Source organism: Anopheles stephensi, chromosome 3, assembly GCF_013141755.1.
Source record: "Anopheles stephensi strain Indian chromosome 3, UCI_ANSTEP_V1.0, whole genome shotgun sequence".
Lineage (NCBI taxonomy): Eukaryota > Metazoa > Arthropoda > Insecta > Diptera > Culicidae > Anopheles > Anopheles stephensi.
The window spans coordinates 61,619,943-61,634,148 of record NC_050203.1 but is presented as its reverse complement, the minus strand read 5'-3'; the positions used below and the strand labels follow the sequence as shown (position 1 = coordinate 61,634,148).

At 50.6% G+C, this 14,206-nt stretch overlaps 1 protein-coding gene across 10 annotated transcripts in view; it reads left to right on the top strand.

Moving 5' to 3' along the window:
* The window catches only part of LOC118513594 (poly(A) RNA polymerase gld-2 homolog B), a 91,572-nt gene that overhangs the window by 30,423 nt on the left and 46,943 nt on the right, over positions 1 to 14,206 (top strand). For 8 of the 10 annotated variants that reach the window (XR_004906492.1, XR_004906491.1, XR_004906490.1 and 5 more), the window contains exons 4-5: positions 897 to 3,993; positions 4,844 to 6,490. Coding sequence is in view for 7 of the 10 variants with exons in the window: in XM_036059581.1 (XP_035915474.1) it covers positions 897 to 3,993; positions 4,844 to 6,490 (4,744 nt within the window). In the remaining 3 variants the exon portion in view is untranslated. Of the gene's footprint in view, positions 1 to 896; positions 3,994 to 4,628; positions 4,753 to 4,843; positions 6,491 to 14,206 lie in introns of those variants that run through there. The other 2 variants (XM_036059588.1, XM_036059589.1) reach the window with 2 other exon arrangements.

The following is a 14,206-nucleotide window of genomic DNA, read 5'->3' as shown; positions in this document are numbered from 1 at the left end:
TGGGAGGGTACGGCACATTACTGGCCGTTGTTTACATCAACCGGGCAGCATCGATTCGGCAACATCACGTAGCCAGGGCCTGGGAACGAACGAACCGCTCCAGAGCGCGCGAGCGTCCGTCAAAATGTCCAAGTTCCATCCACTTGCCGTGCCGTGAGCCCCGTTTTCCTCGATTGATCACTTGTGAAGAGTTTGGTTGCGTTGCTCCGTGTCTCCGACGCGGTGGGACACCGTAGGTCTGTTCGTTTGGGGTGGGTTTTTCGTGCTGTTGTGGTTGTTTGAGTGTGGCCGCTATCGGAACCTCACCGACACTCTGTGTGTGTGTGTGTGGGTAATGGTGGTGGCGACGGCTCGCGACCGCGACAACGACGCCAAATGTGTTGGCTGTGCGCCGTGTCTGTTACGCGCGCGCTCTGTGCTCGCTTAGATAGCGAAAGACGCGCGCACCGACAAGCTCGGAAGCCGGCACGTGAAGGTGCTAACGTGAGTGTTTTGGATCTGGATCTTTGGTTAATCGCTGTCGGTCGATATTTTAATTATTGCACGTTGGCGTTTGTGTTTTTAAGGTTAAGGGTAGGTTATAAACACACGCACACGTTCAAGCAGGCACGGCTCAAGCATCTGGTTGGAGGATTTCGGTTCCTTTCGACGTCCAACTCCAAGTGCCAGACAGTCAATTACAGAAGCTCCTCCCGTTCGGTCGTATCCATCGTTCGTATCGGTAGGCAGAACCGATCTCGTTAACGAATTCGAGATGATAGATGATCAATTCGATCAACTCCTCAATCAAACCACCCCCAGTCGCATCCCGCCGTTGAATAGGTCCATTGCTAATTTTCAATTTCCGCCTCTCTCTCTCTCTTCCTTCTCCGATTGTGCCGCTGAATGGCGCTTAGGTTGCGATTCGATGAGATTGGACATGATCTATTTACCGACTCGGATAGTCTGTCGTACGCGTCGCTAAGCCGCTCCTCGTCACTGATCCAGTTCGAATCGTTGGAACGGCAGCTACAGAATGAGACATCGGTGAACCAGCATCCACTGTCCGGATCATCGCCGTCACTGTACACCGCCGAATCGAATATCGCCACCACCACCAGTCCGGGCGGGTACCATGGTGGAGACACCGTCCGGGGGAAATCGGGGGCACCCGCCATCAACGGAGGACCGGCCGGTAGCAATCTGCTAACGACATCGAACCTCATCCAGAAGAGCATCGCCCAGACGGCACTCAACATCAGCGACTCGGAGCTCTACTCGACGTCCTCCAGTGTGAGTAGTACTGGCAGCTGTAGCGGTCCGGACAGCAGCAGTAACGCGAGCACGAGTACAAGCAGCAACAGCAGCAGCAGCAGTGGCTTCCGGTACACCGATAACCGTGTGGGTGCAGTGGAAGATCGATTGGTGGAGGTTGATCGTGGCATTGGCGGTGGTACCACCACACCGGAAGACGCTGGTGACACTGAGGAGGAACTGCTCAGTGCTACCGTCCGTTGCCATTCGAGCCGCTGCTCCGAACGACAGCGGCAAGGTGGACGTGGTATCTCGGCCCGCAACAAGAACTCGATCGAGAGCCTTAGTGAGGATAGTGGATATTGTGATCATTTGCAGCAGCACGGTGGAGGAGGCAGCATGAATAGTGGCAGTGGGCTGCGCGCACGCTCCAAGAGCTTGACCAACTTCGGATCGGCCGAAAACATAACGTTCGTTTGTGGCAATGGTGGTGGGATGTTTCCGTCATCACTGTTGCCGGCGCCGTTGTCGATGACGCAGCAGCAACACGAACAGCAGCAACCGCTTAGCCTGGATTGTATCGCGATGGAAGTGCGCCACGTGGCCACGTACCACGAGAACCGCCTGTCGACGGTTTGTGACGTGGATGAGGAGGAGGAGGAGGACGAGGGCGAGGAGGATGAGGATTGCGACGGGCAGGAAAAGAACAGTGACGATGGATGCAGTGTGGATGCCAATTGCATCGTCCCTTCACTAACACCGACAACAATTGATCGGCAGCATGCGCCCAAACAGTCGCAACTGTGGACGAATATTAATAATGGTACAAAAATAGAGCACGCTGGTGGTGTGGCTTCGTGTAAACAACGGACGTTGGGCGAATCGCGTCAGCAGCAGGGTGTGGAGTCCGCCTCACGTACGGTGACATCGATGGCGTCGTCGTCGTCTTCGGGTTCGGAGATTAAAAATAGCACACCGGTCGTCGTCGGTCGTACCCGATTGCGACCGGTGCTGTCCCTTAGTGCACCCGATCTGCTCGTTGGAGCGGCGGTGGATCGACAGCGGCGGCATCGGCGACGACAAACGGATGATCGGACCCCGTCGACATCATCGGGGCCGGTCGGACTGTACGATCCAATCAGTTTTACCGTGTCCAGCGTGCCCGAGTGTTTGAACCTGTACGGTGGTGCACCTTCGAACCGATCGCGACACGGTTCCTTTGACAGTGATAGTGCGTCCAGTGAATTCCATCGGCAGGGTTACGGTTACGCAGGTGTCTGTGGCGAGTCCGTCGCTAGCAAGAACTTTAATCTGTACGATTTGCAGCAGCAGCAGCAGCATCAGCGGCCTTACCCCGCTCCGATAAAGTGTACCAAAACGGTAACGTTCCAAACGGGAAGCTGCACCAGTAGTCCATCCCGCCCGAAGCAGAATATCCGCGCCAGTTACGCAAACCTCACCGCCCTCAACTACAGTGACGACGAGGAGGACGATCCGGTGTACGGTGGCCGCCGGGGGCATGAGTACTATCTGAGCCGTAACACGTTCCGTACGAGCAGTGGCACACGGTTAGGTGGTGGAAGCCGCACATCACACAAGACTGTCCCCCGAACGACCCTACTAACCGTGCCAATGGACCATCACCAGCGAGCTCCCCTGCCGGAGAAGATGGACGTGGGCGTGGTGGTCGAGGAAGAACTGGCAGAAGATGAGGAAAGTAGCATTTTCCCGGTGGATCGCGACGAGAAGAGCATGTACCACTCGCTGCTGGAGGAGATGTCAGCACACTTTGACCGCAATCTGTCCATCATCAACGATCAGGCAGCGGCGTACGAACCGATCGCAGCCTTCCTGCACGAACAACGCTCCTCGTCCAATGCTTCCGGTAGTGCGCGGGTGCATGCCGCGCTCGGCACCATAACACCACCACAAGCTCCGCCTCGCCGAACGCAGATCAAAACTAATCCACACCTTCCACAGCAAAGCACGGGAAGTCCATCGGTTCCGCCCAAGCTGACAGTGGTGAATCCAGTGACAACCGTTGTGACACCACCACCGACAGTAGTGGGAACAGCGCGCCAAAGAACCTTCGATCAGGACCCGACCAATTTGGTCACCTGCTATGCGGCCAGCCTCGAACGTTGTACGTTCGATCCGACCGAATCGTCCACCACTAGCCTCGGTCCGACGAGTGATCTGCATACTAATGGTGGTGTTGCGTTGCCCCGATACGTGCCAGTTCCGGTGAAGCGTGAGTTTGTGGCAAGTACGCCAAACTTACACTACTACCACGGGACGATTGTGGACAGTGAGGGAACGGAAGACAGTCGACCGGATCATCACAACTCGCTGCGGAATGTTTCGACATGCCGGTCGACGGGTAGCATACTGGCGACTGCTTCCAGTTCGCGCTGTGGCCTCTCGAAAGGTGTCAGCTTCTGTCCGATTGTGTCGGAAATCATATGGAAGAGTACGGGCAGTTCCGATCTGGAGCCGGACGATAATGGAAGCGTTATATCGAATCAAGACTTTGAGATCGATATTGACGAGGATGATTTCGAGCCGGACGATATGGATCATGTGAATTTGCAGTTGGAAAACAGTCGGTCAGCAGCAAGGGGTGATGATCGATGTGCAAATCCCCTACCTGCCAACACACGGCCAGAAGACGAACGAAGCCAACGAAATGGTGTGCCAGAACGAGAACGTACGATTAGCGATCGACAGTTTTACTCAAATAGTTTGCAGGCTAAGAATAAGGTACGTATTTATTTGCTTAAGAAGGGTACATGCTATATGATTTGTTTTACACGAGTACTTCCACGCGTGACAGGTAAAATAGGCAACGTTAAGGGCGTACCCATATAATTGGTAAATCGTCCACCCGTTCACAGGACTAATTAGCGAGTATCCTGTTATGGGTAAAATTGAGTTTCGGTAGGTTAGAAATTGAAGTCCAAGATCTCTGGAGATTTCAGGGCCAAAGTAGAAGAGAAAGAAGATTTTGCATGATGAAAAGATCGAAATTATTTAACTTTCATTCAAATTCATACATTTCATGGCATTTAGGATTGTTTTTAATTAAAAACTGCGAAATTTCAATTCGAATGATCTCAAGTCGACAAAAGTGTATTACACAGCCAACATAGTCGACATAAACGATCGTTTTGAGCGAGAGCGAAAGAGATGGAGAGAGAGTGAGAATGAAATGTAAACTGAGAGAAAAATGCGGTTGGGAGAGACTTAGCGCTCTCTTACCTTCCCTCACAATGGGGGCGATTGACCGTGGGCGAAAAAGAGAGACCAGAAAACATGTCTAAGTTAGGTGAGAGAAAACACTATGCGGAAAAGAGAAAAGGCATTTGGAAATACTCTCTCGCTTGATCAGTTTCCGACAGTTCCGACACAACATGCTTACGCGATCCGCAGCTTGTCTCTTTATTTTGTGTTCGGTAAGTGGACAGCGCGGATCGGCGTGAAGTACGATCCCGCTTCGCGTAGAGACAAAGCAAAAACAGAGTAGAATTAAAAACAGTTATTGGAACCTTTATCGCCCTAAAAACAACGCAAAGCAACTGAAACGAATCGTTCATCCATTTTCGTTTTGCAGAGTGAAGGTGAACTGTATGCGATGATCCGAGCAGAGGACGGTTATGTGCAGCATCCAACGACACTGATTGCCAACGATCGTACCGAATCGCTGCAGCTGCACAGTGCTAATGGTGCTGGTCTAACGATGACCTCGAGTGATCTATCATACGCCGGTGATTTTGCCAGTGCCGGACAAGCGAGCCGGAACAGAATGAGTGATACAAACGGTGCTAGTGTAGTGTTGGTGGCAGACGAGCGCAGAAATGGAGGCTCCAACAGTAATAATGGTGCAATGGCGAGCAGAAGCCTAATTGCCAGCGAGCAGATGCGTTTAGTGAGCAGTAGTGACAATGTGCAGGGTATGCAGGGAGGAAAGGGCGGTTCGGCGGCCACATTGCCCGCCCAGTACACCACCAACAGCAGCCTGATAAAGAACTTCAAAAATGGGAAAGCGGAAAAGAAGGGCAAAACCTTCCTGTCGCGCATTTCGTCCGGCTTTCGATTTTCGTTCCGCAATAAATCGAAGAAGGGTGGTACGGTCGGGGCGGGTGGCGGTGGTATGCTGAAGGAATCGTCGAGCTTTACCGCACCGTCAGCGGTGAACAACAATAACAACATCAACGCAAAGGTCGGTGGTCGTGGTGGATCGAGCTCCGGGAATGATAGTGCATCGGCCGATTTCATCTACATTCCGCTGAAGGATCCTCACCGCAGACAGAACCACTCCCGGCCGGACGAAACGTCCCCGGGCGCGTACCTGCAGCGCCAGATCAGTGCGGCCGGTGTGACGGTCGATGACAGCTTTACCGGTGTGGAGGACGAACCGGACGACTGTGAGATAGCGGTGACGCGGCCAGGTCCTGGTGGTTACTACCGATCAGACTCGAGCACCGCACTGAACGGGGAGTCGGGCGGGACGGGCGTGGCTGGTGAAGTGGCACGAGGTGGCACAGGCAACCACGTGTTGAGCTCCAAGCCACCGCTACCGAAGCAACCTCCGCGCGTCGTCGGTGTGTGTGCGAAGCGGTCCAGCACCTCTCCAGCCTCGCTAAAGCACGCACATGCGCAGCGCGCGTCCTCGACACCGCCGAGGGAAACCGAACAGGACGAGCTCGACTCGACCGCGACGTCGGCCACGATGTCATCGTCCTATTACCAGCGCCGTAGCCCATCGCAGCATCAGTACGCGGGCAACAGTTCATACGGCGGTTCGTACCACGGTGGTCCCGACACGCTCAGCGTCGAAGGATACGGCGACGAGGACGAGTACTATTACGGGGCGGGCGGGGACGGACGTCTAGCGCACCGCGGCGGCAGCATCATGGGTAGTGAGCAGAAGATCGGTCTCATCGAGACCAACCTGGACACGCACGAGACCATCATATCGGGCAAAACGCGCTCGCTGATGGAGCTCGGCGGTGGCCAACACTATCGCGGCTATCATCACCTGCAGCAACAGCACCAGCAGCAGCATCAGCAACCGTCGGCCGGTGTGCCGCACGGCCATCATCAACTGCAGGTGCACGATCCGAGCGGTCAGCGGCCGTCGAATGGCAGCAAGGATCATCACCATCACCACCGGCAGCCGGGAACGGCCGATGGTCCCGGCAGACCGCACAAGAGCATGGAGTTCCTGTTGGACAAGGAAAACCAACGTAACGTTCTGGTGAGTCTCTGCCTTAAGCGGTTTCTATGCTTCTTCGTCAGTACACGTCTCGATCAGAGTTTGTGATGAGGGGGAGTGGGGGGTGTGGTGGAGGGAAGCTTTGGGGGGTTGTGTTTGTGGTGCACATATGTGGGGCATCTGTCGCGTCTTCGTGAAGGGAGTAATAAATCATCAAAATCGTAATCGAAATCGGAATAGGCAGTCCATTGCGACATTGTACATTGCGTGTTAGTGCTAGTCGTAGGTTAGTTTAGGTAACGTTTTGCACCCATTTCCTTACTACATCGGGAGATATAATAAACTCTAAAAGATCCTGTTTCCCGGATACGTCAGCATCGATTGAAGGAGCAAAAAATAAAAGCTTTTTCTGGTGAACCCTCGCAGACAGGTCGCACCCTGTCCGGTGATGATTAGTTTCGGGTTTTGAAAAGCGAACAGCAGCCCAGTAACTTTCAGGAGTCAGAAATGGAATGTTCACTTTTTCTTAATCTCCCAATACAATGCGGAAGAATGTTTGTCGACCAGGGTTTCCTCTTTGTTGTCAGACCTGTGTAGGTATTTTTTAAGGGTCGCTCGCGCGAGTGTGTGTAGAGGTAGAAAAAAGTGTGGCCCGTACAGATAGTGTGATGAAAATGGAACCGGAAAGCCCTTTTTCATGATGAGACGAGGACTTGCATCCTCGAAATTCCTTTCCTCCCAAACGTTTCGTTTCGGGCGAGATGTCGTTATGTCCGCCGTGGGCTATTGTTATGCCGGTGGTGATACACGACAACCATAATGATCCACTCGGTCGCAGCAGGAGCAGAAGCGACCCTGGAAAGAACGAGAGTGTGTGTGTGTACAGGCCACTCTCGGTGATAATTTTGGCTTGCATAGTTTGGGAATGGTTGACAGAGCTTCTTTGCCCCGGCACAGGTGTTTTATGGTGCGCGAGATTCGGGATGCATTCCGAGCGTCAACAATGCACGTTGCACTATCTGGGATTGGCTTGGCTATGGTTTGATAACGTTTGTTTGGTTTTTTCCTGTTCTGTGGAATGAAGTTGTCCCAGTAGTGTACATTGATGATTCAAAAAAGATGTTTTTGTCTTCGTGGTCCTTCACGTGTTCGTATCGTTTAAGGTACCATGAAGTTGGGTTTTGTTGATTTTTTGTGTTTATTATAGAATGTGTTTATTGAAGCTAATAAATGCCGTGGCGTTAGCAGAGAGAGAGAGAGATAGGAAAAGGATTCCTCAGAAATGTTTTTCTCCAAATAACGCTGATCTGGTACATACTGAGGTCAGCATTTCTCAACCACCACAAGAAAAGGGTAAATAGCGTTCGGTGAAGGTTTATGAGTATAATCGAACAAGTTTATGGGATCGTCCATAAACCGTAGACACAGCATATCCCCACCGCAACGCAATACCTTTAATACCGTGGCCGAAGAATGCCGGATCATCCTCAATCGATGCTGGCTTCTGATGAATTCCTCCAGAACCCATCGACACAAATAAAAACAAACGATAATGTGCGTTTTGTTTTGGTCGTGCTTTCACCCGTGAAGCCATCGGGCCCATCGACGACCCGCACAACATCTGGCGCTTACCGTCGTCCACCCGCCTAAACTAACCACAATGAACGTCCTTCTCGTGCTGGCCAGCGTCCAACTGGAACGGAACGGCATTACTGTCTACCTTCTGGTATCGAACCGAGCACATGTTTTTGGGGTAGGCTTCCTTTACAAGAGCTGGGAAAAGGTTAAGGCTTAAAGGTAGCCCAACAAGCGTTGGAAGAATTTACGTAGTTTTTGGTAAAGTTCCAGTTGCTAAGGTAAGCATACGGGTAAAAAAAGGGGCAGCCTCTGTGGTGAGACATATGTGGCAGAAGATGCGCAGGATAGTAGTTTTATTTTTTCTTTGGCTTGGGGGCGTTGTTTGACGACGTGGGTAGAAAATGGATTTACCTGTCAGTTTGAATAACTTTGACCGTTGTGCTAACGAGAGGTAAATGTGTTTTATCCTGTTTAAACTACCCTTTGTAGCGTGAGATGTGGTGCGTGAGGACACCATATTCTATCTACCCACATCTTCAAAATTCCCTGAGTACACAAAAACAACACCTAAAATGTGCTTGTGGTGTGGCCCTTCTTAACAAAGCGAACAAAAAAAGTCGGCCTAATCTAGTTCACTTTTTTTTCTGGCCCGTACTAAAGCACATCAAACGCTTCCCAAAAGGAGTGAGGGTGTTTGGTGGTCTTGGCGCGAGACAAAGTTTCAAAGTCTTCCCGACGACCACTGTTAAAGTATATTTTATCTCTCGCAGACACTCCGGTGGTAAGCTAGGCTACTAAACTCCCTCGGGACGGTGGTGTAGTTCACTGGCCTCGTTCACTTTATCTCCCCTGGAGTAAAACCGATATGGTTCCGTAGCACCGTCCCGTGGTTCCGTCACCTGAAGCGTGAACTTTACGTGTTCCGCACGCGAACCCTACCTCGCTTTTTTATGCTAAGCAGCGACAGACAAAACTTTGCCCAGGTTCGCTCCCCACAATCAACACGGGTTGGCGCAGTTTCGGCCCATGCTTTGAGGAGAATGGGAGAGATACACACACACACACACGTATCCCAACCGGATAGCTTCCGTTCCCATATCGCAGCAGGACCGTCACTAATTGAATTAATGTGCTTCGACGGTGTAACGGGATTGTGTGCCCTTTTTACGCCTTCCCGTCCATCATGTGTACGACCGGCGAGCCTCGTAATGGCGAGCGACTTCACGTTTATCGCCGTTGTTGCTTTTCTTTCAGCACAAGCCCAAGCAACCAAGCGGTTTGCAACCTCACATAAACCGTAAAGCTGATTTTAAACTATGTTCTGGCCCGGTTTTAAGTTCCCGCGACTCCCCCGGCAAAGGGCGGATTCCAAGTTCCAAGGGCGCATGGACACTTCCGCGTAGCTCAGCTTTCATGTCTGTCTGTGAAGGTTTATTTTCGGCATTCGCAATGACAAAGCTTTCCTGCCAAAGGGCCAAGTAATGCCAGTGTGCTCCATTGTCGAAACGTTACTGCAACGTTTCTGTTACGTCTGCTGCACTTGCCGTTTTGGTGGTTGGTGCAGGCAGTGTCCGATACCGAACGAGACAGACTGAATGAGACAGCCGGTCTGCCGAACGGGTCGATGGAGCGTTGTGGTTAGGAACGAAAACCAAACCTCGGGAAAAGAAGGGATGAGAAAATCGATAGCCCAACAACGGGCCGAATGTGCCGACGAAAGCCTCCGGTTTTTTTTTGCACGATGCTCTGTCGCTGACCCCTAGGGCCATCTGCGTCTAGTGTTGCAGAAGGGAGCACATTCGTCACTCAGAACTTTTCGCCCTCGACGAGAGCGGGAGAACTTGTAGTGCAGCCCGCGTGAATATCCCGTGAGCGTTTGTGACCGGAATCTAATTATTTCACGAAGCTCGACACAAAAAGGGGGGTATGGAGCTTTTTCCCCAAAAACGAAATTTATTTCCGGACCCGGAATGGCACGTTCGCACCGGGCAACAATCCGTGAGGTTCGTTTTTATTCCGAGATGGATAGAAGAGGGATAGAATCGTGAAGTGTGGCTTCCGGTACGTGGTGCTTTTCGCCAATTCTGGAGCAAAATGAAGCGCCATTCTAAGTTGCACAGTAGCTCGCAAGAAGCGAGAAGGATAATTTAATATTTAAACAGTAACTTTCTTCGTCGCACCTTATATTGTGCGTTATAATGTTGCTTCCGGGTATACGGTCTAAGTTGATTGGATTTTTCGATAATCTTGTGTTGTGTGTGTGTGGATGATGCGGAATGCCTTTCTTTCACCACAGTTGCAGCACACAACCAACCCTTCATTGCGTGGGGCTGAAAACCCGGTCCCGGAGACTTCTCTTCAGACGAGAATAATTTTCATCGGCTTTTCACATCGCGAGATCGAAAGCATGTTTCATGTGAAACGATGCCGAAGTGTCATTTATGCGCGTACTGGCACAAAATTCAAATACACTTGCCTCCCCTGCTATAACACGTCCCTACTTCTCTCCGTCGAATAATATGAGAGTCGGTGAGGCATCGTATGTGCAACAGTGTGTATATTTCGTAGGGCGGATGCTTTCGTACTGCTGCTGCCGTTGGCCCTCGGGCGGTCGATACAAATATTTACCGTGCTCGACGTACCGACCGGCGTGCTTGTGGTTGGTCGTTGTGCGACATGACTGCAAGTACCAAACACTGTGCCAAATCGAATTTACATCGCGTGCCAACCGCCACGGAACGGCATCACGAAAAACGGAGGAGGCGAGAGGGCAAACGGTACAGAAACTTCGGTTGCCACCATTCATTTATTGACTGCGCGACGAAGAATGATTTGTGGCTATTTACCAGCAGCAGCAGTGGCAGTCGTGACAGCAACAGTAATAGAGCATCCGGCGTACCGGAAACAGGATGTGCCCTGCTGAATCGTCCGATGGTGTAAAAGTTAATAATCATTGAAGCGGACGCTCCCTCTCTCACACAGGTGGCGAACGTTGCCCAGTTTAAATGCGGAAATTGCAACTTTCTTTAGGCCCGAAAAAGTTGAGCTCGAAGTTGAAAGTGTTCGTTCCAAGGTTAGCTTACTATGAAGCACCATCGCCATAAGGAAACGACTCCGTACCAGCCAGATAAATCATTTCAATGTTAATAATCTCTCATCGTTCCCTTTTTTTTTTATTCGTGGCGTGCTCTGAAAAGAGTAATGGACACGGAGCTATTCGTCTTAGCAAAGAAATTCCTTTCGCTTCCTTGCCGGCCGTGACTTTGGCCAACGATCAGCTAGTCAGGGCGAATCGTAGGGTGAAAATGGTTTTCATTAAGGCACAGCGACGAGACGATTGTTTGATTTTCCGATCCGGTCGTCTGAAGGACGACGGATCTCCGGGATCCGGTTCGGGAAGCGTTTCGGGAAGAAATTGAGTTTATAAATCATTCACACTACGCGCCCTAGATCTCTGTCTCCCTCTCTCTCTCTCTGCCGCCAAGACACGCGAAAAGCGATGATCATACTAATTGATTTTTAAGCTGCTGTGCCGAGTGAAAGGAGAAGCAAGATTTGTTAAGATGTTTACGATTCTGCAGGGGATAAATCGTATTCACATCTATTTATTTTTTGGCCAGCGTTAGGAAGCATTTATTCGAAAGCCCAAAGAGCGCGCTCATGGGTTTCTTGAGTGGGGGAATTTGATTAAATTGCGTGTTTATTAATTGATGTTTTGGCTTGTGTGGAAACGAAGACCTTCGCTTGAAAAATTTCGGATGCCCATTGCCCCTAGGAATGTGGTGAGCTAAGTCCAAAAGGCATTAAAGTATCATTTGAGAATTCGCGTTTAATGCCTGTTTTTAGTAAAAGTATGCAAATGTTCATGAACAGAGCTCAGTATAGTTGCAGGTGTACGCTGATTCGAACTGGAACTCCACTAGCATACCGGGGCTTGCACAAAATGAGAATCATTTATCAAGTAACAGTAATTTGACATTCCCACGTGCCGCCTTCACCTCACCGTGTACCACCTTGACCTGACTCCACTTTTGATATCACTATCATCGGCTGGTACATGGCAACTTCAGGCAAGCACTCCATTTCGGAGTATGTGTGGAGCGCACATGAGTAGCTGCACTGGCAGCTGTTCAATCGTTGCATTCCAACGCCCAACCGTGTACAAGTGCAAAATGTGGTCGCCAAGGGCACACACAAGTGTCAACCTACGCGCGCGCGCTCACTGGTGAAACAACCGGCAGCGTTCCACTTTGTGGTGCTGTGGCACAAACAAATTGCATTCCCTGTCCTGCTGTACACCTTCCGTCAGCTGTGCCTGCCCTAGGACACGCAAATGGAAGCAAACGAACTAACTTGCATTTGTTGTCCTTGTGCGTGCGCCTTTTTTTGCTGCTGTTCCTGTGCCTCTCGTGCTCGCGTCGACTAGCTCCAGTGCGAGCTGTTGGTCGGTAGATGGCGCGAGCCAAGGAGCGAAACTGCGGATAAAAACAATCGAGCGCGCATAAACAAATTAATTCTCATTATGGCGCTAAGATGCTGCTAAGTTGTGTAGTTGTGTGCTATTTTAAGCATCAACGCCGGAACACCACGGCTAGGACGCTTGCTGGCATCACTGCACGAAGCTGCCGACTGATAAGTAAGCGGTCCCGAGAGTAAGATAAATGTATAAAAATTTGCTTACCCATGCGAAACGGGCGAGCGAGCGAGCCAGACTGGATGTGTGTGTGCCTGTACTTCCGTGGACATAATCTTTAGTTCCCGCGTAAGAGCATTATGTTTGCGGAGCGTGAATTTTGTATGAGACCTCACCGTAACATATATGTGAATTTATGCACCCCGAAGTTTTGGCATTTTCCGGACCGGGAAAGTATCTGGCAGTGACGTTTTTCAGCGGACACCCGTGTGCCTTTTTGTGTGTCCCTGCTTCCGCTGTGTGAGGTTGGTGGCATCATAATGTGAAACTTGATGTCGTCGCTCCCGGTAAAGTTTTGCTTCCAGCACATACAGAGTTTTCGGAGGTTTTTGTGTCCTGATGGAGTTTACTTTCCAAGAGAATTTACCTAACGAAATCAAAGTTCTGCTACAGGCGTCCGCGCGCTGCATATGTGATGCTACAGCAGAAGGTACGGTACAAAAGAGAAACGACACGAAGAAAAATCCGTGTCCGGGCACCAGCTGTGGACCAGAAGATGGTCGGTTCGGTCGCTAGACGTTCATGTGTGTACATAGGCCACAGCCTAGAGCTGCCTACGACTGACTCCAGTTACAAGATGCAGAGATGTGTTTTTCTCCCGGCGAGCATCTTCTACAACCATGCCAACATCCCGCTTCTGGAAAGTATTTCGAAGAAGCGACCACGTTCGTCGGGGTGTCGTGCAGTTAAAGATTTTGTTTTTTTTTCGCTTGTCTTCACCAAAAATTCAACATCTGTCCCATCCCGAAAGGACACCGTGAAGGACGTTAAAACGTAAAGAACAAAGCAAACCGGAGAAGGCTTACCATTCCCGGGCACCCCGGATGTGGCTTCGTGTGTGTGTGTGTGTGACCCGCGGAAACGGATGCTTACGATCGGGGTTTGAATTGGTTCATTGTCATGTCCAATATCGCGGGCTCCGGATGGAAATGTTGACGCTCTTTCATCCGACAAAAGGGTCGTTCAATTATTTGCCATTTATAGTCGGTGCTGTTCATCACCGATTTGCTGCAAAACCGACCGAGGCCCAATTAATCAACCCTTTACGGTCGATTGCAAAAGCTTTTGAACTGAGATTTTGTCTGGTCGACTGGGGTTGGGGTCCTTTTCTGAATCCCAGGATTCACCTCAGAACCGCAACGAGAGGTTGGACTTGGGGCCGGAGTCTTTACTTTGGTTCATTATTTGATAAGATATCGGTCTTGTTGTTTAATCCCGCTTTCTTTTGACAAGGGATGGGAATGAAGATGGATGGCACACGTAGCGAGGATTGTGGTTTACGGGTCAGAATTATGAACGCTGTGTGACAAGCTGTTGTTCATTCATTTTATTATGATTCCATACACACGCCTACAGGGTAAAGGTTAACCTTACCTTATACTCAAGCGACATATGAACACGTGGAGCATTTTAATATGCTTCCCAGTGTGAGTGAAGGTTAGGGCAATTTTATTCTTTCTCCATGGGCTCTTTCCTTCGGATACGGA